This window comes from Lytechinus variegatus, chromosome 8, assembly GCF_018143015.1.
Source record: "Lytechinus variegatus isolate NC3 chromosome 8, Lvar_3.0, whole genome shotgun sequence".
Classification (NCBI taxonomy): Eukaryota; Metazoa; Echinodermata; class Echinoidea; order Temnopleuroida; family Toxopneustidae; genus Lytechinus; species Lytechinus variegatus.
The window spans coordinates 14547088-14574027 of record NC_054747.1 but is presented as its reverse complement, the minus strand read 5'-3'; the positions used below and the strand labels follow the sequence as shown (position 1 = coordinate 14574027).

The 26940-nt window shown below is 34.7% G+C and overlaps 1 protein-coding gene and 3 long non-coding RNA genes across 4 annotated transcripts; 1 reads left to right on the top strand and 3 right to left on the bottom strand.

The window, feature by feature from the left end:
- Positions 1-67: 67 nt before the first annotated feature.
- Positions 68-4455, bottom strand: LOC121420034. The gene is made up of 3 exons (XR_005970684.1): positions 4222-4455; positions 1399-1543; positions 68-604 (listed from the first exon to the last, which is right to left on the bottom strand). It is a non-coding gene; the product is annotated as an uncharacterized LOC121420034 (long non-coding RNA).
- A 3086-nt stretch (positions 4456-7541) lies between these two features.
- On the bottom strand, positions 7542-11692 carry LOC121420033. Its single transcript, XR_005970683.1, has 3 exons — positions 11494-11692; positions 8661-8805; positions 7542-7819 (listed from the first exon to the last, which is right to left on the bottom strand). It is a non-coding gene; the product is annotated as an uncharacterized LOC121420033 (long non-coding RNA).
- Positions 11693-13674: 1982 nt separating this feature from the next.
- Positions 13675-19281, bottom strand: LOC121420032. The gene is made up of 3 exons (XR_005970682.1): positions 19234-19281; positions 15233-15383; positions 13675-14395 (listed from the first exon to the last, which is right to left on the bottom strand). It is a non-coding gene; the product is annotated as an uncharacterized LOC121420032 (long non-coding RNA).
- A 1146-nt stretch (positions 19282-20427) lies between these two features.
- Positions 20428-22757, top strand: LOC121420722 (proline-rich receptor-like protein kinase PERK1). The gene is made up of 2 exons (XM_041615375.1): positions 20428-20694; positions 21700-22757. Exons 1-2 carry the CDS (start codon positions 20541-20543, stop codon positions 22647-22649), a joined length of 1104 nt encoding a protein of 367 aa, XP_041471309.1. The 5' UTR covers positions 20428-20540; the 3' UTR covers positions 22650-22757.
- The last annotated feature ends 4183 nt before the right edge of the window (positions 22758-26940 follow it).

Below are 26940 nucleotides of genomic sequence, written 5' to 3'. Positions count from 1 at the left end.
GATTCAATAAAATAAACAAAGAGATGAAGCAAAAAGAATGACATTTTATGTAGATTTATTACTTTTAAAATAAATACACACTAAAATTTGTGAAACAATGTTATCTTGTCACCTGTCCTATGACTTTATAAACATGATTAAAAGTGGAACTTGGATTTAAATAAAATGTATTTTTCATACATTATATATTATATTATTCATAAATATTTCCACTTAAAGATGAAGATTTCTGTAATATCATGAAGAGGAACTCAGTGTTGTAATTTATTCTTCTTCTCCTTTTCTCCTCTTCCACCCCTCTTCTTTTTCTTCTTTTCCTCCTCCTTCTTGGTTGTCTTTTTTTCTACTTATTGTTCATTGGTATTAGTATGACCTATCATCATTTACATTATAATAATTTTATGATAATCATAAAATATATTCACAATGTCAATATAATTATTATCTTTGAAAAATGAAAATTAGTACTTTTGTTAATGTTCAAATTTTTAAAGCGTTTTTAGGATACTTGAGTAATAGATTTATGAACAGTAATATAGTTCCCTTGCCAGGTGCTACCAGGTCCATGACGTCACCTCTTCAACAGTCTTGACTCTTGAACAATCTGAAATAAGAAGAATCAGTGAAAACAACTTTAGCAACTCAACTTGATAATAGCAGAGTGTTCACATACATTTACATGTATGATGTATCTCTAAAAGATTATGAAAGAGCCTTTTGAGATGGCAGTCACAAGCATAATTAAAAAAAATATAGAATAAATAAAAATTGGGTAAATAGCTTCCGAATATTATTTTTTTATATCCTTATAATTAAAGTCAGAATATATTTAATTTCAATCAAGTCATTTGAGAAAATTTTCATATGTCGTGTTACTTGAAAATAAAAATATACCCTTCTACTACTACTATTATTTTATTCTTGAATGCACTTACCGGTAAATTGCGTTTATGCTTGTAAGCTCTCATTGTTAGTCTCTTTGTTAAGTGGAAAATAATTGTTACAATAGTATGGATCCAATAGCCTTCCTAGATTTTGTTTTCACTTTGACGAGTTACATTGTTGTTGCTCTTACATATTTTTGAAAATGCATTCCATAATAATACTATCATTAATTGAAATATTAAGAGGGCTCAGTTGTCTATTAAAACTTGAATTTCTATAAAAATTCACGAGATTGATATCATCCATTTTTTGTGAGTAAATTTAAGATGAATTTATTACAAGATGTGGATGAATTTTAAGAGATTCATCTTTGAAAATTACTATAACAGGACATCACATTTACAACTGCTCTTAAGAACAATAAAATAAACAAGAATAAATATTACCGTACAGTAGTATACTTGTATTAACAAGTAGAATGTTCAATAAACTCAACTTTACATAAAGACTCACCTTCATACTAGAAGCTTGACCCCCTGATCCAAAGAGAGACTTCTTATTCAATGGCAGACCGTGGTAGAGTGTCTGGACTTCCCTCTCCTTTCAGTTGCTGTGCCCCTTTCTCTCTCTACCTCTTCTCACCGTTTGTGTGGGTCACCTGTTAGAAAAGTGAATACCAAATTTTTCATATAGTGACAGATGAGAATGAATTCATATTTACATTTTATATAAAAAAAACAACTGAAGTCCCTTCTTTTAAAAAATATATTTTTATCATTACAGATTTTGTCAAATATATTTGACAGGGGTGTTGGTACAGCTATACACAATATTTTATTTTAAGGCAAATGAGGTCTAGTCTTTCAACCTTGAAATGGTTTGATGAATACACTAAAAATCAGGACTCAAATTTTAACCTTAGGGGTTGGTACAATAAGGGGTGCTAATTGTTTATGGGTGAAGCACAAGTTATATTAATCACCATATAGGGTGCAGATATGAACCATGTAATAGAGGTTAAAAAATTGAACATTTTTAATCTTTAAGTATTATGCACCTTTATAAAAGGTTAAATGTTGCCCCTTTTATTGTGTAAACGAACTTTATGGGTGCAAACAATAACAAGACAACTTTTTTGCACCTTTTATCAGTTAGGGTGCAATATTAAAAGGATAGTACAAGTGATTCATTTAGGCTTTTTTTTTAAATGTTAGAAAAATGATTCACACACTCCATAGATAAATACTTCTAATGAAGATAGGTTTTGATAGGTAAGAAAATTGTAGGCCCTATAATTCTATTATTTATACAATTAGGGATTTTCTTTAACTTCAAATTGCCAGGGTTTGTTTTCTAAAAAAAGCACCCCTCTAATAATTGATCTAAAAAAATCCTCTTTACAGTAAATAGGTAAAAGGAATAGAATGTACTCTGAGGAATTCTTACTAACAGTCATCAAGAGAATTTCATTTATCATGGTTATTTTTATCCACAGATCAGAAACCAAATCCTGTAGTTACCAGTAATTGAAATGCCTTTTCTCCAAGCACATTATTTGTGCACTGTTTTGTAAATTAATAGAAAAGGCATTTGATAATTTTTTTTTAACCTGTAAAACAAATCAAGGAACTGAAATGTGTATCCATCATAGATGTACTTTAATATCTTTATTAGATATTAACATACAACGTAGTCATCAGTTTTTCGTGAAGTTACGTCTTTTCAGTTCAATGTTTAACTTAATTAGTTCAGTGTGTAATTCTTTTTTTTCTTCCCCCCCCCCCCCCCCCCCCCCCCCCTCTTTCCCTTCCTGTTCAGTAGTCTCCAGTCTTCGTTAACACAGAGGGTGACCCAGGATTTTCTAAATTATTTTATCTTCTTTATTACACACCAATCACTTTGTTTTTTCTGAAAGGAGAGGGACCCCCCCCCCCTCCCGACTCGGTGCTAGGGTCGTATACTGTACACATGTTATTGTAGTGCACATCTACCAACTAATGAATCATTTATCCCTCTACTCCTGGCACTAGAAAATAATATTATATTAGAGCTAGACACCCTATTCCATAGCTCTACCATAAACCCAGGGGGCTCCATCACCGTAGCGTCGGCAGTGGAGGACCCGTCTCCCATAGGCCTAAGTTTAATTGTATTTGAATTTTGATGTCAGAGTTAAAAAGTCAGGCTTAAGATTAGACATAGAATAGATCTAAAGTAACTTTTGTAGTTCTAGTAGATCTATATTACTTGTTTCATATAGATGATATATAGGCCCAACCAATGATTAGCTTACTATAAATGATGTAAACACAGTTTCAATTTTGGGCCCTGAGCTAGATATATTCTGGATCTCTTACTAGATTAGGTCTTCAATAGTTGATTTTGATCTATTAATAAAAGCATGAATGGAAGGAGCCCCAGCCAGACTCAGTCCAGGGGCAGGGCTGCACCACCTCATTCACTGGCCAGGACCAAGGCCCAAACCAGGGTAGGCCTAGTCAATTGTAGGGCCAGCTCAGCTCACCTGACTAAGATAAGTTAAACTTCTTAGAAAGTTTTAGAGCTAGACTTGATCTAGTCCTAGATAGAAAACTAGATAACGAAAGATCTAGATCTAGACAAGAACTTAATAACAAAACAGGGCCAAGCTATTACTTGCTAGGGCCTAGCCCTGCATTGACACTGACATGCCTAAATTTCAGGTTTTGTCGTTTTTTTAATCTCCGAACATAGGCTCAGCACAACTAATTATTTAGGCCTGGGGCTGGGCTTAGGCCATCACGGTGAGTGACAGAGCTGTTTTGTATAGACTCTAGAGTATCTATTCTAGACTTCTAGTCTAATCGTAGTTAGACAGTCCGGCTCTAACGTTAGACTAGGCCTAACGAGTAACGTTAACGTAGATCTACTTTCCTGGGAGAGCAGGGTTCTCTTAAAAAAAAATTTAATTTCAAATCAATGAAAATGTCCAATAAAATGTAGTGAAGATAAATTAAAACTGTTTTCTGTCAGTGTTCATCCCATGAATTATTTGTTTTTGTCCGACACCGGAACCTTAAAATCAATGTTCAATGTCGTGAAGATTATTTAACACTGTTCTGTTGGTGTTGATTCCATGCATTATTTGTCTTTGTCAGACGCCGGAACCTCCGGCTAGCACTGCCAGCGCAGTATGGCTAAGAGCAGCCGGAGAGTATCCGAGCAATCGTTACATAAAATTGACGGCGATAATGATTTATTTAAACATCCCTTCATACTTAGAATCTTTGAATTTTGGTCAGAACTTGAGATATATCTATTATCTACGATATACAACAATGAAAATTTGATACATACCAAAATATGCCTCTTTCCCGTCCAAATAGGAAGCCGAAGACCCTTTTTCGCAAGAGCTTCCTGCGGCTGAAAAATGACAACTTATGCCAAGTTTATGTCAACAGGCTCGTTCATGACTATTCAGTTTATGTATATCGCGTGATAACTTGACATAAGCTAAAACAATACAGAAATATTTTTATGCAACGGAATTTATGTCAACGACATAAGCTATGCATGATTTTATGTCATGATCGAGATTTATGTCATAATGACATAAATTTTTATGCAACAGGGCCCAGGATTGTTAGTGGCCCTGTTGCATAAAAGTTTATGTATTGATTTATGTCATGATTTATGTCACGATTTACGTCATATAGCATAAATCATGACATAAACACAAATAATGACATAAATCCGTTGCATAAAGCTTAATGTCTTAAATCACGACATAAGATCATGACATAAATCCCTTTGAATGACATAAATTTATGTTGTGATTAAAATCAAGACATAAACGGCGGCTTTCCGCAATAAGCGACTTAAGGGTAATTTTACGATTATTTTCTATAATTATGCCCTCTGTAATTTGATGATATTTTGAGTTTTACTTGGACTTTCGAAATATTTTTTGTGTCATTGGATAGCGTATGATGTATTCTTTTAATATTTGAAAAACTAACAATCATAAATATTTCTTTTATTTTTATAAGCAAAACTAGGCCTAAGCATAATAGTTAATGTGTTTACTTCGTTGAGGATAGGACACTTTTCTTAGAATGATAACATAATTTATATCAACGTCACATATTTTTCAAGCACCACCCCTACCTCCCAAAATAATGCTAATAACTCTGACTTTCAGTCTAGAATCGCCTCTTTTGTGCATAATTCAGATGTGATTAAACAAGAAATTTGGTACACACATTGGGTGATTTCAAGTCCGGTGTTGGCGTTGGTATTGGAATATGAATTGCTTCCCCTAGCTTTTAAATCTATTTTGTGTGTCAGAAATCATGTTGCCATGGTAACAGCATATTATATGACATAAAATTGGTAAAAACTTTCAGTCTTAATTACTAGATCAATATTCAACCAATTCTCATGAAATTTGGTTCACATGTTGAGTTTGAGGTAAAGATGTGAGAGACACATATTTTGTGTGTGTCGGAAATCATGTTGCCATGGTTACAACATACTATATGCCCCAAATTAGGTAAAAATCTATTGGTTCCTGCTTCTTGGTTAGTTTTCAACCAATTCGCATGAAATTTGGCTTACACATTGGTCTCGAGGTAAAAATGTACAGGACATATTTTTTTAATGTGTCAGAATCGTGTTGCCATGGTAACAATATATAATATGTCAAAAATTAGGCAAAATCTTGCGGTTCAAACTACTTCATCAGTAATGCTCATGACTTGCTCGTGGAGGTCTTGGGTAAAGGATGGGCAAGACACATTTTTTTCACAGTTGGAAACTGTTGCCAATGTAATGGCTAAGGGCAAGGGTATTTATCACCTTCATTGATAATTCTAGTTTAATTTTCCTTCCCCGCAACAAAGTGCATATAGGACGTGCCTCGTTTATTTCATCATCCTTTTTAATATCGCCTTTTATTTGTTAATTTTCTTTATTCAGGTTCATAGACTAAAATGGTAGGCCTAGAAGAAATACGAATTGTAATTTAAAAGAGGAAAGAAAAGGGAAATATCAAAAGGTCATCAAAATTGATAATTTATAGGTCATCCAATTCTTTTCGAAAATCTCAGATGCAGCTTCCCGCTTGCATTTTTCATCTAGTTCTTAGTTAATAGTTTGTTGGAGAAAGAAAGGTATCATTATCATGAAAACTTCGGTCTGACAAAAGAAAGGAAAAGAAAAAAAAGTGAAATATGATGTATGTTATTTCATATCATATCAACATCGATCATAAAATTAGATTTGTATTAAAAAGTAAAAATGTTTGCTCGCTCGCAGTTTTTATAAATTTTGTCCTTTATGCCATGTCTGCCCCATAACAATTTAGATTTCTAAAGCCTTAAACTGAAAGAAAACTCCTTCACAGAGAACAGTATTTGTGTCAGTCATCCCCAAACAATGAACACCGATTGACAACCATGCATATATCCTGTAATCAATGATCAATTTTTGCTTTATTATTTCAATTTTGTACTATATAAGCATGTCATGGAACCACCTTGCCAGTGCAGTTGGGGCGAGGGTTACAAATGTGGAAGCACAATGGGGGAATTTCTTCAAGAAAACATTTGACAGAAAAAAAACAAATAAACAAGCCTAAATAAAAAAGAAGAGACGGGGTTTAATCCTTGCCAAAAACTGGCGATTAGAGATGGGGCGATGGGGGGGGGGCTCCACTTTAAAATATGCTCACTTATCACCCATCACTTATCACCCAAATTTTAAGAGGAGTGCACATGAGGGGCCACTACTCATCACGGCTTTGTGCATTAATTGGGACACGTTCATACCACCTGTATCCCTTAATCCATACCTCCGTCACCAATCATTTATATTTATTCATCTTTGATGAGCACCTGGCCATTTTCTTTCTATCTCTCTCATCAAATGCATCCCCCCCCCAAAAAAAAATGCTTTATCCTTTTATCACTTTCATTATCTCCCTCCCTCCGAGATTAGGCCACTATCATTCACAAAATTTATATTTACAATTCTCTATACATCTCTATCTCTGTTAATGACTCCTTCACATTTATACTTTTTCATTTCTCTTCTCCCATTCTAATTCACCTCGCCCCCGCTTTCTCATTATTACTTATACAGTGTAATCTTTGCATCTCTACATAGATCTATCTCATTTTCATTTCTCGCCCTCAATCAATTACTTTCCAAATTTGACAATTCATGGGACAATATGTTCATAAAAACAATCCTACAATTTTCTACAAATATTAATTACTATTTTTAGTTTAGGGAAACAAGTGTGTTCTGAGGGGCAAATCATATTTTGACCACACCCCCCCTCCCGATTCAATAAAAGCAACAAAGAGATGAAGCAAAGAGAATGACATTTTATGTAAATTTATTACTTTTAAAATAAATACACACTAAAATTTGTGAAACAATGTTATCTTGTCACCTGTCCTATGACTTTATAAACATGATTAAAAGTGGAACTTGGATTTAAATAAAATGCATTTTTCATATCACTATATATTATATTATTCATAAATATTTCCACTTAAAAGAGATGAAGATTTCTGTAATATCATGAAGAGGAACTCACAGTGTTGTAATTTCTTCTTCTTCTCCTTTTCTCCTCTTCCACCCCTCTTCTTTTTCTTCTTCTTCTCTCCTCCTTCTTGGTTGTCTTCTTTTCTACTTATTGTTCCATTTGTATTATTATGACCTATCATCATTAACATTATACTAATTTTATGATAATCATAAAATATATTCACTAAATGTCAATATAATGCTTATTATCTTTGAAAAAATGAAAATTAGTACTTTTGTTAATGTTAAAATTTTTAAAGCGTTTATAGGATACTTGAGTGTGAACAGTAATATAGTTCCCTTGCCAGGTGCTACCAGGTCCATGACGTCACCTCTTCAACAGTCTTGACTCTTGAACAATCTGAAATGAGAAGAATCAGTGAAAACAACTTTAGCAACTCAACTTGATAATAGCAGAGTGTTCACATACATTTACATGTATGATGTATCTCTAAAAGATTATGAAAGAGCCTTTTGAGATTGCAATCACAGGCATAATTAAAAAATATATAGAATGTTAAATAAAAATTGGATAAATAGCTTCCGAATATCATTTTTTATATCCTTATAATTAAAGTCAGAATATATTTAATTTCAATCAAGTCATTTGAGAAAATTGTCATATGTGGTTTTACTTGAAAATGAAAACATACCCTTCTACTACTATTATTTTATTCTTAAATGCACTTAAATTGCGTTTATGCTTGTAAGCTCTCATTGTTAGTCTTTTGTTGAGATTCTAATAAAAAATATAAATCAACTGAATCTGAATCTCTTGCAAAAGTTAAGTGGAAAATAATGGTTACAATAGTATGGATCCAATAGCCTTCCTAGATTTTGTTTTCCCTTTGACTAGTAACATTTTTGTTGCTCTTACATATTTTTGAGAATACATTCCATAATAATAATATTAACATTAATTGAAACATTAAGAGGGTTCATTTGTCAATTGAAACTTGAATTTCTATAAAAATTCATGAGATTGACATTATCCATTTTTGTGAGTAACTTTAAGATGAATTTATTACAAGATGTAGATGAATTTTAAGAGATTCATATTTGAAAATTACTATAACATGACATCACATTTACAACTGCTCTTAAGGACAATAAAATAAACAAGAATAAATATTACCGTACAGTAGTATACTTGTATTTACAAGTAGAATGTTCAATAAACACAACTTTATATAAAGACTCACCTTCATACTAGAAGCTTGACCCCCTGATCCAAAGAGAGACTTCTTATTCAATGGCAGACAGTGGTAGAGTGTCTGGACTTCCCTCTCCTTCCAGTTGCTGTGCCCCTTTCTCTCTTTACCTCTTCTCACCATTTGTGTGGGTCACCTGTTAGAAAAGTGAATACCAAATTTTTCATATAGTAACAGATGAGAATGAATTCATATTTACATTTTGTATAAACAACAACTGAAGTTCCTTCTTTGAAATTTTTTTTTTTTATCATTACAGATTTTGTCAAATATATTTGACAGGGGTGTTGGTACAGTTATTTAGAATATTTTATTTTAAGGCAAATGATGTCTAGTCTTTCAACCTTGAAACGGTTTGATGAACACACCAAGAATCGGGATTCAAATTTGAACTTTAGGGGTTGGCACAATAAGGGGTGCTAATGAGAGCAAGTATGCTCATTGTTTATGGGTGTAGCATAAGTTATATTAATCACCATATAGGGCCAGATTTGAACCATGTAATAGTGGTTAAAAAATTTAACATTTTTAATCTTTAAGTATTATGCACCTTAAAAGGTTAAATGTTGCCCCTTTTATTGTGCAAACGAACGTTAAGTGTGCAAACAATAACAAGACCACTTTTTTGCACCTTTTATCACTTGGTGTGCAATATTAAAAGGATAGTACAAGTGATTCATTTAGGCTTTATTTTTTTTTAAATGTTAGAAAAATGATTTACACACTCAATACTTCTAATGAAGATAGGTTTTGATAGGTAAGAAAATTGTAGGCCCCATAATTCTATTATTTATACAGTTGGGGATTTTCTTTACTTCAAATTGCCAGGGTTTGTTTTCTAAAAAAAAGCACCCCTATAATAATTGATCTAAAAGAAATCCTCTTTACAGTAAATAGTTAAAAGGAATAGAATATACTATGAGGAATCCTTAATAACAGTCATCAAGAGAATTTCATTTATCATGATGGTTATTTTCATCCACAGATCAGAAACCAAATCCTGTAGTTACCAGTAATTGAAATGCCTTTTCTCCAAGCATATTATTTGTGCACTGGTTTAAAATCCATAGAAAAAGCATTTGATAATTTTTTTAACCTGTAAAACAAATCAAAGAACTAAAATGTGTATCCATCATAGATGTACAGTAATATCTTTATTAGATATTAACATACAACGTAGTCATCAGTTTTGCGTGAAGTTACATGTCTTTTCAGTTCAGTGTTTAACTTAATTAGTTCAGTGTGTAATTCTTTTTTTTTGTTCCCCCTTCTTTCCCTTCCTGTTCAGTAGTCTCCAGTCTTCGTTAACACAGAGGGTGACCCAGGATTTTCTAAATTATTTTATCACCTTTATTACAAACCAATCACTTTGTTTTTTCTGAACAGAGAGGGACCCCCCCACACTCGCTGCTAGGCTCTTATACTCTACACATGTTATTGTAGTTTACATCTACCAATAAATCATCTAGGCCTCTACTCCTGGCACTAGAAAACAATATTATATTAGAGCTAGACACCCTATTCCATAGCTCTATCATAAACCCAGGGGCTCCATCACCGTAGCGTCGGCAGTGGAGGACCCGTCTCCCAAAGGTCTAAGTTTAATTGTATTTGAATTTTTATGTCAGAGTTAAAAAGTCAGGCTTAAGATTAGACATAGAATAGATCTAAAGTAACTTTTGTAGTTCTAGTAGATCTATGTTACTTGTTTCATATAGATGATATATAGGCCCAACAAATGATTAGCTTACTAATGATGTAAACACAGTTTCAATTTTGGGCCCTGAGCTAGATCTATTCTAGTCTCTCTTGTATTGCTAAACAGTTACTAGATTAGGTCTCGATTTTGATCTATTAATAAAAGCATGAATGGAAGAAGCCCCAGCCAGACTCAGTCCAGGGGCAGGGCTGCATCACCTCATTCACTGGCCAGGACCAATTAGGCCCAAACCAGGGTAGGCCTAGTCAATGGTAGGGCCAGCTCAGCTCACCTAAGGCTAAGTAAGACAAGTTTAACTTAGAAATTTTTAGAGCTAGATTAAGTCTAAATTAGACCCTAGACTTGATCTAGTCCTAGATAGAAAACTAGATAACGATAGATCTAGATCTAGACAAGAACTTAATAAAGGGGCCAAGCTATTACTTGCTAGGGCCTAGCCCTGCATTAACACTGACAGTGACATGCCTAAATTTCAGGTTTTGGTTTTTTTTTAATCTCCGAACATAGGCTCAGCACAACTAATTATTTAGGCCTGGGCTAGGCCCTCACGGTGAGTGACAGAGCTGTTTTGTATAGACTCTGGAGTGTCTAGTCTAGACTTCTAGTCTAATCGTAGGTAGACAGTCTGGCTCTAACGTTAGACTAGGCCTAACGAGTAACGTTAACGTAGATCTTTTCAGGAAGAACAGGGATGCTCTTGAAAAAAACCTTTAATTTCAAATCAATGAAAATGTACAATAAAATGACGTGAAGATTAATTAAAACTGTTTTCTGTCAGTGTTCATCCCATTAATTATTTGTGTTTATCCGACGCCGGAACCTTAAAATCAATGTTCAATGTCGTGAAGATTATTTTAACACTGTTCTGTTGGTGTTGATTCCATGCATTATTTGTCTTTGTCAGACGCCGGAACCTCCGGCTAGCACTGCCAGCGTTGTACGGCTAAGAGCAGCCGGAGAGTATCCGAGCAATCGTTACATAAAATTGACGGCGATAATGATTTATTTAAAACATCTCTTCATACTTAGAATCTTTGAATTTTGGTCAGAACGTGAGATATATCTATTATCTATGATATACAACAATGAAAATTTTATACATACCAAAATATGCCTCTTTCCCGTCCAAATAGGAAGCCGAAGACCCTTTTTCGCAAGAGCTTCCTGCGGCTGAAAAATGACAACTTATGCCAAGTTTATGTCAACAGGCTCGTTCATGACTATTCAGTTTACGTATATCGCGTAATAACTTGACATAAGCTAAAACAATACATAAATATCTTTATGCAACGAAATTTATGTCAACGACATATCATAAGCTATGCATGATTTTATGTCACGATCGAAATTTATGTCATTATGACATAAACTTTTATGCAACAGGGCCCTGGGCCCTGTTGCATAAAAGTTTATGTATTGATTTATGTCATGATTTATGTCACGATTTACGTCATATAGCATAAATCATGACATAAACACAAATAATGACATAAATCCGTTGCATAAAGCTTTATGTCTGAAATCATGACATAAAATCATGACATAAATCCATTTGAATGACATAAATTTATGTCGTGATTAAAATCAAGACATAAACGGCGGCTTTCCGCAATAAGTGACTTAAGGGTAATTTTACGATCATTTTCTATAATTGTGTCCTCTGTAATTTGATGATATTTTGAGTTTTACTTGGACTTTCGAAATAATTTTTGTGTCATTGGATAGCGTATGATGTATTCTTTCAATATTTGAAAAACTAACAATCAAATATTTCCCTTATTTTTATAAGCAAAACTAGTCCCAAGCATAATATTTAATGTGTTTACTTCGTTGAGGATAGGACATTTTCCTTAGAATGATAACATAATTTATATCAACGCCACATATTTTTCAAGCACAACCCTCCCTCCCAAAATAATGATAATAACTCTGACTTTCAGTCTAGAATCGCCCCTTTTGTGCTTAATTCAAATGTGATTAAACAAGAAATTTGGTACGCACACTGGATGATTTCAAGTCCGGTGTTGGCGTTGGTATTGGAATTTGAATTGCTTCCCGTAGCTTTAAAATCTATTTTGTGTGTCAGAATTCATGTTGCCATGGTAACGGCATATTATATGACATAAAATTGGTAAAAAACTTTCAGTTTTAATTACTAGATCAATTTTTAACCAATTTTCATGAAATTTGGTTCATATATTGAGTTTGAGGTAAAGATGTGAGAGACACATATTTTGTGTGTCGGAAATCATGTTGCCATGGTTACCACATACTATTTGCCCCAAATTAGGTAAAAATCTATTGGTTCCTGCTTCTTGGTTAGTTTTCAACCAATTCTCATGAAATTTGGCTCACACATTGGTCTCGAGGTAAAAAAGTAAAGGACATATTTTTTTAATGTGTCGGAATCGTGTTGCCGTGGTAACAATATATATGTCAGAAATTAGGCAAAATCTTGCGGTTCAAACTACTTCATAAGTAATGCTCATGACTTGCTAGTGGAGGTCTCCTTCACAGAGAACAATATTTGTATCAGTCATTCCCAAACCATGAACACCGATTGCAAACCATGCATATATCCCTGTAATCAATGATTTTTTTTTCTTTATAATTTAAATTTCGTATTTTATAAGCATGTCACGAAACCACCTTGCGAATGCAGTTGGGGCGAGGGTTACAAATGTGGAAGCACAATGAGGGAATTTCTTCAAGAAAATATTTGACAGAAAAAAAAAACAAGCCTAAATAAAAAAGAAAAGAGACGGGGTTTAATCCTTGCCCAAAACTGGCGATTAGAGATGGGGCGATTTGGGGGGGTCCACTTTAAAATATGCTCACTTATTGCCCAAATTCCAAGAGGAGTGCACATGAGGGGCCACTACTCATCACGGCTTTGTGCCTTAATTGGGACACGTTCATACCACCTGTATCCCTTAATCCATACCTCTGTCACCAATCATTTACATTTATTCATCTTTGAGCACCAGGACATTTTCTTTCTATCTCTCTCTCTCATCAAATGTAACCCCCCCCCCCGAAAAAAGATGCTTTATCCTTTTATCGCTTTCATTATCTCCCTCCCTCCGAGATTAGGCCACTATCATTCACGAAATTTATCTTTACAATTCTCTATACATCTCTCCCTCTCTGTTAATGACTCTTTCACATTTATACTTTTTCATTTCCCTTTTCCCTTTCTAATTCACCTCGCCCGCGCTTTCTCATTATTACTTATACATTGCATCTCTACATAGATCTATCTCATTTTCATTTCTCGCTCTCAATTACTTTCCAAATTTGATAAAAACAATCCTACAATTTTCTACAAATATTAATACTATTTTTAGTAGGGAAACAAGTTTGTTCTGAGGGGCAAATCATATTTTGACCACCCTCACCCCCCACCCCCGATTCAATAAAATAAACAAAGAGATGAAGCAAAAAGAATGACATTTCATGTAAATTTATTACTTTTAAAATAAATAAACACTAAAATTTGTGAAACAATGTTATCTTGTCACCTGTCCTATGACTTTATAAACATGATTAAAGTGGAACTTGGATTTAGATAAAATGTTTTTTTCATACATTATATATTATACTATTCATAAATATTTCCACTTAAAGATGAAGATTTCTGTAATATCATGAAGAGGAACTCAGTGTTGTTATTTATTCTTCTTCTCCTTTTCTCCTCTTCCACCCCTCTTCTTTTTCTTCTTCTCCTTCTTGGTTGTCTTCTTTTCTACTTATTGTTTATTTGTATTAGTATGACCTATCATCATTTACATTATAATAATTTTATGATAATCATAAAATATATTCACAATGTCAATATAATGATTATCTTTGAAAAATGAAAATTAGTACTTTTGTTAATGTTCAAATTTTTAAAGCGTTTTTAGGATACTTGAGTAATAGATTTATGAACAGTAATATAGTTCCCTTGCCAGGTGCTACCAGGTCCATGACGTCACCTCTTCAACAGTCTTGACTCTTGAACAATCTGAAATAAGAAGAATCAGTGAAAACAACTTTAGCAACTCAACTTGATAATAGCAGAGTGTTCACATACATTTACATGTATGATGTATCTCTAAAAGATTATGAAAGAGCCTTTTGAGATGGCAGTCACAAGCATAATTAAAAAAATATAGAATGTTAAATAAAATTGGGTAAATAGCTTCCGAATATTATTTTTTATATCCTTATAATTAAAGTCAGAATATATTTAATTTCAATCAAGTCATTTGAGAAAATTTTCATATGTGGTGTTACTTGAAAATGAAAATATACCCTTCTACTACTACTATTATTTTATTCTTAAATGCACTTAAATTGCGTTTATGCTTGTAAGCTGTCATTGTTAGTCTCTTAGTTGAGATTCTAATAAATATAAATCAACCAAATCTGAATCTCTTGCAAAAGTTAAGTGGAAAATAATTGTTACAATAGTATGGATCCAATAGCCTTCCTAGATTTTGTTTTCACTTTGACGAGTTACATTGTTGTTGCTCTTACATATTTTTGAAAATGCATTCCACAATAATATTATCATTAATTGAAATATTAAGAGGGATCAGTTGTCTATTAAAACTTGAATTTCTATAAAAATTCATGAGATTGATATTATCCATTTTTGTGAGTAAATTTAAGATGAATTTATTACAAGATGTGGATGAATTTTAAGAGATTCATCTTTGAAAATTACTATAACAGGACATCACATTTACAACTGCTCTTAAGAACAATAAAATAAACAAGAATAAATATTACCGTACAGTAGTAGACTTGTATTTACAAGTAGAATGTTCAATAAACTCAACTTTACATAAAGACTCACCTTCATACTAGGAGCTTGACCCCCTGATCCAAAGAGAGACTTCTTATTCAATGGCAGACCGTGGTAGAGTGTCTGGACTTCCCTCTCCTTTCAGTTGCTGTGCCCCTTTCTCTCTATACATGTACCTCTTCTCACCGTTTGTGTGGGTCACCTGTTAGAAAAGTGAATACCAAATTTTTCATATAGTAACAGATGAGAATGAATTCATATTTACATTTTGTATAAAAAACAACTGAAGTCCCTTCTTTAAAAAAATATATTTTTATCATTACAGATTTTGTCAAATATATTTGACAGGGGTGTTGGTACAGCTATACACAATATTTTATTTTAAGGCAAATGAGGTCTAGTCTTTCAACCTTGAAATGGTTTGATTAATACACTTAAAATCGGGATTCAAATTTTAACCTTAGGGGTTGGTACAATAAGGGGTGCTAATTGTTTATGGGTGAAGCATAAGTTATATTAATCACCATATAGGGCGCAGATTTGAACCATGTAATAGAGGTTAAAAATTTGAACATTTTTAATCTTAAGTATTATGCACCTTTATAAAAGGTTAAATGTTTCCCCTTTTATTGTTTAAACAAACTTTATGGGTGCAAACAATAGCAAGGCAACTTTTTTGCACCTTTATCACTTAGGGTGCAATATTAAAAGGATAGTACAAGTGATTCATTTAGGCTTTATTTTTTTTAAATGTTAGAAAAATGATTCACACACTCCATAGATAAATACTTCTAATGAAGATAGGTTTTGATAGGTAAGAAAATTGTAGGCCCTATAATTCTATTATTTATACAATTAGGAATTTTCTTTAACTTCAAATTGCCAGGGTTTGTTTTCTAAAAAAAGCACTCCTCTAATAATTGATCTAAAAAAAAATCCTCTTTACAGTAAATAGGTAAAAGGAATAGAATGTACTATGAGGAATTCTTAATAACAGTCATCAAGAGAACTTCATTTATCATGGTTATTTTTATCCACAGATCAGAAACCAAATCCTGTAGTTACCAGTAATTGAAATGCCTTTTCTCCAAGCACATTATTTGTGCACGGTTTTGTAAATTAATAGAAAAGGCATTTGATATTTTTTTTTAACCTGTTTAACAAATCAAGGAACTAAAATGTGTATCTATCATAGATGTACTTTAATATATTTATTAGATATTAACATACAACGTAGTCATCAGTTTTCGTGAAGTTACATGTCTTTTCAGTTCAATGTTTAACTTAAATAGTTCAGTGTGTAATTCTTTTTTTTCTTCCCCCCCCCCCCCCTTCTTTCCTTTCCTGTTCAGTAGTCTCCAGTCTTCGTTAACACAGAGGGTGACCCAGGATTTTCTAAATTATTTTATCTTCTTTATTACACACCAATCACTTTGTTGTTTTTTCTGAACGGAGAGGGACCCCCCCCCCACTCGCTGCTAGGGTCTTATACTCTACACATGTTATTGTAGTGCACATCTACCAACTAATGAATCATCTAGGCCTCTACTCCTGGCACTAGAAAACAATATTATATTAGAGCTAGACACCCTATTCCATACATGTAGCTCTACCATAAACCTAGGGGGCTCCATCACCGTAGCGTCGGCAGTGGAGGACCCGTCTCCCAAAGGTCTAAGTTTAATTGTATTTGAATTTTGATGTCAGAGTTCAAAAGTCAGGCTTAAGATTAGACATAGAATAGATCTAAAGTAACTTTTGTAGTTCTAGTAGATCTATATTACTTATTTCATATAGATGATATATAGGCCCAACAAATGATTAGCTTCAGTCAGACTGCAGGTCCTAAGAAAGTGGCTTCTTTCATCCAAGTGATATTCATGATTTGAGTTGTTTTGCATATTTAATGAGCTTGATGCGGACCAAAACACCTCTTTTCATTCGGTCATTGCTGCTCTAATTGTGCATCGAATTTCATGAATTTGGTACCATTGTAAAGAAGAATCATTCTTTCAGGTCATGTGTTTGGATTTATTCAAAGATTTTGTAATATAGGTTAAAATTTTGATCTAAAATGTGCTACAAAATAAATATTTTCACCTGACAAAAGCTGCTATTTTCACACTTTATTTATGTTTGAGCCCAAATGATTTTTATATCATGATAAAGCTGAATCTGTATGCTTTGAAATGATATAGGTTTCAAAATAAGAATTGGTTTAATCGGGTCAAGATCACACTTTTCATTTGCCAAGTACATAAAGCAGTTTGAAAATAAGAATACTGCACTCTGATTGGTCAAAGAGACCACCCAGTGGCAAATTCCAACGGTTCCAGTGCCTGGGTTGGTGGGAAGGTCACACTTCCCATGTGGTAATCTCCTCAAATACCCCGCGCCTGTTGTTCTGTGAACCTTATCCAGCCAATCAGGACTCTGGATTTCATGCAAGTACAAAATTTCAGAAATCTCGTCTTGTACCTTGGTGGGAAAAGTGTGATCTTGACCCGATTAAAAGGTGCCGCATATCAAGAGTGGCATTGTGAGAAAGTAGAGAAGTTCAGCTTTATGGTGATATAGATATCATTGAGGCTCAAAATAAAAAGTTTTGCACAATTTGCAAAAGAAAACAGAGGAAGAAAATTCAGTTTTGAGGCACACTTTCAGGCCAGAAATTTACTTATTTAACAAAATATTGTATACAAAATAAATGACCAATATGAAAGAGTAACTTTTACTCTATCTGATGGCTTAATAATATTTCATTTAACTTGAGGTTAAAACAGGTAAATTCTTAGAGAAAGAAAATCTCACGAATCACGAGATTTTGCAAGGAGGAGGATTCAGCCACGAGATGATTTGGATGAATCTGGCCTTTTTGCTCATTAGCACAGGGACCTGCGGTCTGACTGGCTTACTATAAGTGATGTAAACACAGTTTCAATTTTGGGCCCTGAGCTAGATCTATTCTGGATTTCTTGTATTGCTAAACAGTTACTAGATTAGGTCTCGATTTTGATCTATTAATAAAAGCATGAATGGAAGGAGCCCCAGCCAGACTCAGTCCAGGGGCAGGGCTGCACCACCTCATTCACTGGCCAGGACCAAGGCCCAAACAAGGGTAGGCCTAGTCAATTGTAGGGCCAGCTCAGCTCACCTAGGTAAGATAAGTTTAACTTAGAAATTTTTAGAGCTAGACTAAGTCTAAATTAGACCCTAGACTTAATCTAGTCCTAGATAGATAACTAGATAACGAGAGATCTAGATCTACACAAGAACTTAATAACGGGGCCAAGCTATTACTTGCTAGGGCCTAGCCCTGCATTGACACTGACATGCCTAAATTTCAGTTTTTTTTTTAAATCTCCGAACATATGCTCAGCATTACTGCGGCAGCCCGAACACGTGACACTGTCTAAAGACGTGTCGGGGTCCCCGGGGCAAGGCTCAGCACAACTACGGTACTTAGGCCTGGGCTAGGCCCTCACGGTGAGTGACAGAGCTGTTTTGTATACTCTAGAGTGTCTAGCCTAGACTTCTAGTCTAATCGTAGACAGTCCGGCTCTAACGTTGGGCTAGGCCTAACAAGTACCGTTAACGTAGATCTAGTCATCTAGGCCTAGATCTTTCCAAGGGAGAGCAAGGATGCTCTTAAAAAAACTTTAATTTCAAATCAATGAAAATGTCCAATAAAATGACGTGAAGATTAATTAAAACTGTTTTCTGTCAGTGTTCATCCCATGAATTATTTGTGTTTATCCGACGCCGGAACCTTAAAATCAATGTTCAATGTCGTGAAGATAATTTAACACTGTTCTGTTGGTGTTGATTCCATGCATTATTTGTCTTTGTCAGACGCCGGAACCTCCGGCTAGCACTGCCAGCGGTGTACGGCTAAGAGCAGCCGGAGAGTATCCGAGCAATCGTTACATAAAATTGACGGCGATAATGATTTATTTAAAACATCTCTTCATACTTAGAATCTTTGAATTTTGGTCAGAACGTGAGATATATCTATGATCTACGATATACAACAATGAAAATTTGATACATACCAAAATATGCCTCTTTCCCGTCCAAATAGGAAGCCGAAGACCCCTATTTCGCAAGAGCTTCCTGCGGCTGAAAAATGACAACTTATGCCAAGTTTATGTCAACAGGCTCGTTCATGACTATTCAGTTTATGTATATCGCGTGATAACTTGACATAAGCTAAAACAATACATAAATATTTTTATGCAACGAAATTTATGTCAACGACATAAGCTATGCATGATTTTATGTCATGATCGAAATTTATGTCATTATGACATAAATTTTTATGCAACAGGGCCAGGTCTGTTTAAAAAGGGGAAAAGGGTGTTTTATTAAAGGAAATTTGTAAGGTTCTATACACCTAATACCAATTTCCTGTACGATTACGCTATTTGGTAAGATTACAGGTGTTCTCGAGACTCTGCTGCAGGAACTTCTTTTATTTTAAGGACAAATTTTCTAACAGTGAAACGTGTTAGGAATGAATAAATATAATAATAATATTGACAATTATAATAATGATAACAATAATAACATAAACAGTAACAATAAAACTCACAATCGTGATCGTGATAGTAATATAACGATAACAATAATGATAATAATAATGATGATAATAATGATACAATGCTTATAATGGCATAATTACTCTTACTATTACCATATTGTTACTGAGTTTTTATTCTTAAGGTTGCCTCTTATTCTCTTTCCAGTTTTCACCTCTTGCCTTCCCTTTTCTTTTGACTTATCTCTGTTTCTTTCTCTTTTCTCTTCCTTTTCATCCTCTCTTTCCTCTTCCATCCTAAATCTTTCACTCCCCTTTTCATCATTGGTGACACCTTGTAGTAATTATGTTACGGCTTTTGACATTAACTTATAAATCATTTCTTTTTCATCTGTATGAATCTATATTGTATTTGACTATTTATAATGTTTACTTCATATTTTGTTATGTGTCTATTTGTACATGTAAACAGTCACACATTTCAGTCTTTGACTGCTTTTGATGATATTTTGATAGTTTTATCGCAATAAAATCCAATAATTATACTAAAAGTAACAATTATTATAATAATGATACGTGGGCTCCCCGAAGAATATACTTTCTTACACACTCAAACACCTGATTAGGGTAGCCGTGCTAAAGCCGGGTAACAGTATAGGTCTACAGTCGTGAAACCTTGGTTTAAACGCCAAATGAATACTGTATATTAATCATTATCATCATCATAAGATTCAAAATCAACCGGGAAAGAGCAATACCATAATAGGTCTCCAAGACATAAAGTTGCCTCCTCAATGTGATAACTTTCCGTTGACAGGTGTTATGGCGACCACTATCATACCGACACATTCACCGGACACGCCGCATCGAGACAGCCCAACCACGGTGCATTTATTTTCAATCTATGCTACCAAACGAGCCGGTCCGACGAGACAGCCTTACGTAACCACGGCAGTAGACTCAGTTTCCCGATTCGGTAAGTCTTGATGGCGACAAGAGTAGTTTAACAAATCTCAGTTCTCAGCACCACCATAAATACCTGCGTAATTTCACAGAACACTAACATGCCAATACCTGTACAAGAAAAAAATGAAAGGGATTAAAAGCTTCCGTGACAACTCCTGCCCTACCCCCCTCCTATCCCCCTCCCCACCACCCACATGTTAAACATCACCCGTCATAATTCACCATTCTAATAGACCACTCTGGAAGAATTTCAGTAACAAAAACGTTCTTCAAAAAATGATGGAATGATCTTGGTATATTTTTCTAATGAAAATGCATTAATCTATTATTATTTATTTATTTATTTATTTATTTCACATCTTTATCCAGAGTAGCCTGTTCAGCTTTATACAAACAAATATGCAAAATTACACAATATATACAATTAAAAAAATTCATTAAAATGAATTAAACAGATATATAACTTTTTACGGCTGTAGATCTAGCGTTCCAGGATTTTTTCCCGGACACTGGAACGTCCGAAATAATTGATTTGCCCGGGGAGCCTTTCATTAGCATTTATTTTTTGACAAGTTTTCAGATCAGGGGCCTGTTGCAGAAAGAGTTGCGTTTAAACGCAAGTCAAAAAATCAAACGCAAGTCCCAAATGCGCGCTGTTGATTGGTTGAAAATCAAGTTGCGCATGATTTTTAGAGTTGCGATCGATTGCAACTCTTTCTGCAACGGGCCCCTGACAGCTTACCTTGATTTTGATTAGCTATAAAGCACTGTTACTAAACAGGACTTGTCGGATAAAACGCACGATAAGTCATTTCATGAAACGTTCCCAATGTCTACTTCTTCTCGATTTCATTTGAGCATGTTGAGATTGAATTATGTTTCGTTTCACTTTGGAGACCTTAATAGTATTTGGCATAAATATTCCAGTTTCTTTAATAAGCACTTCAGGTATTACTTTCAACCTTGGTACATCATTTTTATGTAATCAAAATTCCTTATTATATTGTTTTTAAAGCCACATCGAAAGTCCGTCTTACGACCTCAGCACCCAGTACACTTTCAACATCATCTGTGACACCACCATCCCGTTTGACTACCAGTCGGCCATCACCAACACCACCACCCGTGCCGGTCAACACCCCAAAGAAACCGCCGTCCTCAACCTATCCTGTCACAACGATTCCTCCAACCTACCGAATATCCACACCAAGACTTACATCACAGGAGGGCGTACAGGATGTCAATTTCGTAGCTATTGCACTTGGAATCATCCTTGTACTATCGTATGTTGTCTTCATCTTTGTGTACCTCCGTCGTCGGAGACCTAATCGCTTGGGACGCAAGACCAACGACGCAGAGTTGAAAGAGTCAACGTTCTCTCCATCACCGCATCTTTCAAAGCTAAAGATCCTTGCAGAGACGAAAACCATCGGTGTGCCACATGGCAAAGAGGCACAGCTTCATCAACCAAACAGGCCTCAGGTTGAAGAAGGTGGCTACACATCACTGCTGCCTGTGAATCAGCCTGCCGACGGCGATAGGGGAATTCTCAAGGCGGCCCTTGCTACTCATTGGTCTAATAGGAAGGCCGGTCAATTGGAGGATACGCCAGAAAGTGACGGGTACGAGATCGTCAAGACTGCCCGTCCTTCTCCTGTGCCCATCGGCAAGGTTCGGCAGACTGGTCAAAGGACGGAAGACGATGGCTATGAGAATACCAAGACCATCCGTCCCATCCCCGTGCCTAAACTTATGGCTCGCCCGGTGATGAAAGCAGGAGACAATGACGGGTACGAAAACACCAAGAGGACAAGGCCCATTCCGATGCCTCAAAGAATGGGTCACAAGAGCGGGAAAGGGCAAGACGATGATGAGGATGATGATTATGAGCTTGTACAAACGGGTAAAGAGAAACCCAAGCCGAAGCCGAAGCCTATTTTTAGATGTAAGCAAACTTATTTTTGAACTGACACTAATTGAATAACGAATTGTTCATCTTGAATTTAAGGATACGTGTTCGAAACGATTTCGTAATTAACAATACCTCATGACCTCTTAAGAATCTAAGTTATGGACCCCCCCCCCCCCCCCCATAGTCAGAACTCGAGTCTCAAACACACGCTTCTGATTCTGATGGCAACGGGTTTGTTCATGTCCAGATGTTTGAGGTAATTATGATTCATGAATGTGCATATTTTATAGCTGTCCCCTTTATAGGAGAAAATACAATGACAATCAAATTACTTTAAAATTTACACGACATACTCAAAAAGGACAATTTTTATTTTATACAAAAGCATAATTTATAAACTTTTGTTGTACAATACTACAATACAATAGACAGATTATCAGAAAAAATGTGGGAAAAGACTGGCAGTTAGAAACCTGATGATGATAACTCGTTAGCAAAGCTTTTTTTTTACTAATTCAAACTATATCTTCAATCTGATGTTTATCGCGATTCAAATGCATGCACATCAACCATCGTTCCTTAGCGATATTATTATTCTACCAAATGCTATATGATCATTTTTTCACCGCGGAAAATGATTATATAAAAAGAAAATGTGCTCTAGAGCAGTGAAATAAAAAAGATGAAATTAACATAAATTGCAGTTACCATTAGTCTGATTAGAACAATTCACAACAATAGTAACATAGTAATATAGTCTTTATGTAATAATGATAATAATGGTTATTCATATATGCGCTATACACAAAGGTATCACAGCACTTACAATGGTCGTACATAGAACATACATATAAATCTTAAGTAGCAAAAACATATATATATGTATATCTACAGTGCATCCCAGAATAAACGAAACCGAGAATGATAGATGATTTATCACAACTTATTCTTAGCTTAGGGTCTCCTCATTGATTTGAAGAAATCAATAAATCCATACGTCACGCATGAATACGTAAAAACAATTTAAAGAGAGGAAACCAAAAAGTCATTTTTGGGAGCGATATCTGACATTCTCTTTAAAATTTGCATATTCGATAAGTTCATTTCCCATCCTTTCGTATGACACCACAACCAATAAAAATGCCTCAGAAATAAGAAAGTTATGTTCGTTTGAAACAGTGCTTGCATTTCAATAATTTCAATCGATAAATTTGTTTGACAGTTACCTTTCCTCGCACTAGACAGAGGTAACAAAATAATTTATGCATGGATGATCGGTAATGAAAGGAACTGGTTGGTCGATGTTAATCAAGCTAGCTGAAAATGACTAGCAAACGAGTTTGGTGAATGAAATTTTTTAATGCAAGCACTTGTTAAAATGAACATAACTTTCTTATTTCCGGGCATCTTTATTGGTTGTGGTGTCATATGAAATGGCAGGGACATGAGGGAATGAACTTTCTGAATCTGTAAATTTTAAAGACAATTTCAGATACCGCTCGCCAAACGGCTTTTTGATTTCCTCTTTTCAAATTGCTTTTACTTATTCATGCCTGACGTACGGGTCATATTGATATCGTTACATGCAAGAGGAGACCCTAAGCTTTAAAATGATTGGTCATTTATGAAATTTGATGAAGAATAGGTTATGATAAATCATCGATCAATCTCGGTTTCGTTTATTCTGGGACGCACTGTGTATACATATATACATTGCGTATCAAGAAGGTTTACACTTTGAATAAGCCCTGGGTATTTTTCACATATAATCTTGAGTTGGGGTCTCATCTATCCAACGAAAGTAAAATTTTTGACAGAATGTTACACTTGAGTGAGCACTGTCAATATTTGTAAAGCTCGCAGAAATCTGTTTGCGCAGAAATGCTCGTTTTTACGCTGTGTCAAGGGGAAAGGGCGAAATCAAACTTACCCTGCGAAACATTTCTCATACATTTCCCTTGCACTTTTAGTCATTTGAAATAAAACGGATACATTCAAGCATTTTGTAAGAGTGTTGCCACCCAAATTGAAATTTCAACACTTAGTAAGCACACCCTTTACCCTTTTGGTGCCAGCTGGATCTGAGGACATAACTGAATCCCGAACTGAATCTGAACAAAAGTTTATACCAGACATCTCCAGCATTTTTCACTAAGTTTTTTTTTTAATATATCTAAAGTGGGTTAACATTTCATATTACCTCTTTCTCCACACTTTTCCCAAGCTTGACAATGATTAACAAGACGAAAATCAAGCCTTAACAATTTCATATAAATCACAGCTCAGTGTAAAGCAAATATCGTCACGATGGCCTCGGTGTGTGGGGAGTGGGGTTGGATGCAATGTACTCTTCGAAGTGTTTTGGGCAATGAAACAAGTTTAAAAAGGTAAAAGATATCTTCAAATCAATTTTACTAGCTAAATTCCGCTTGTTCTTTATGATCAAGGTCTACTTTTATTCGCATAACTATTTCAAAGTTCTACGCAAATCATTTTTCACTAACTTTTCAAAAGTAAGTGGTGCTCACTGAAGCGGAAATATTTTTTGACAATTATATCGTCATTTGCTTAAACATTAAATGGATCTGTACCAATGTTAAAATGTGGAAAAATCTTCAGGATATTAAAAATGTATAATTTTACTGGACTTTTTCTAAGTGTAAACTTCTTTTGATACGCAGTATATATATATATATTCATATATATAATTGTGTAGATTAAATTGAATCACCTATTTGTATTCTCAGCTGCGCCGTGGTGGCCTCCTGCTTGCTGCTCCGTTCACCAACAATTTAAGGGACAAGCCCGGTCAGCACATCATTCACACATCATGTCATAATTATGTATCATTATTGATCTATATATTCAAGATGCAGGCACAACATGTCAATAAAATGATTATTGATTTGCGATAGGTTATCCACTCTATAGGAGTCTGTTGGCATATTTGATGTTTTAATAACAAATTCTATCGTCACACCAACGAATTAGACTCTGAACCGACCAATAATATTGTCTGGTATTGGAATATTTTTGTCGATTTGCCTACATTGTATAGTATAGCGTAACATACACACTAAATGCTATTGACGAATGTCTACTTCAAAATCCAGTAGGTCACCAACTTTATATTTCATGAATCTGATGAAAATTTGGTTTAACCGGGCATGTTGGCTCAGTGGTAGAGCGTCCGCCTCATGAACGGGAGGTCGTGGGTTCGATCCCCGGCCGAGTCATACCAAAGACTTATAACAATGCGACCTTCTGCCTTCTTGCTTGGCGCTCAGCATTTAGACTGGAGAAGGGTAATAATAACATATTATGCTATGCAGGACCCGCTGGAAGAGAGTCTTACGATTGAAGTGGCTACCCTGGGTAAATAAAACGTTATTATTATGATTATTATTATGCTAGCTACGGTCATGCCAACGCAACTGACTCCCAAATCAACCTTATGATATGTCGTTGGTAATAACGTAAAAAGTTTTGTCAGTATGCAGTTAGTTTATGTTGATCTCTTTGTATTTGAGAACATTCTATTGGATTAAAAATGATTCGCACAAATGTTATCAAATATTTCTGGACACTTATTTCTGTACCACTATAGTTATTTAACTTGCTCTTCTATTAGCTTACCCACCTGTTTATAATTTGTATCGTCTTTCATGTCTTATTTCTAACGTTGTCTTTTCTACATTTTCGAAAGTAAAGTTATTTCGCTTTATCACATTGATAAAGAAGGGAAACCTTCGTATTTATACACGACATTGACAGTATTCATGGTATTTGCAGGTATAAAATTTTGCATTTGCACTTTCGTGAAGGTCACCAAAAGAACGGGAAGATGTTTTACTTTTATCAAACGGTTTTTCTAAGGAGACCGTTTCATTAACATATTTTGATCAATATAAAAGGGGCAGATGTGACAACTTTTCTTGATTTTGAGAAGCATGGTTCATATGGTAACTATCGGATAAAACATCTCACAAATTCTTTCATGAAACTCTCCCTTTTCCGATTCAATCCATGATTTTGGCGATACTTGTTTATTTTAGGCCTAGATTCCTAAATTGCTTTACTTAGTAGGCACAGAATACAAGTTACAAATTTTATTTCCACAAGAGAATGAAATTTCATTCCAGTAATGCGAACTAATGGCTATTTCTGGCTGAGTGAGGGGACAATTGATGAAATGAAAACATGAACGGTGCGAACTGGTTTACAGCTATAGGCCCGTATTCTGAAGTCGGGTTTAACTTAGACCATGGTCTAACTCTGTGCTAAAATTATGGGAAGCCAAAAGTGTCAAAATTTTTATTAAGTTGTATGTTTCGTATGTTGAAT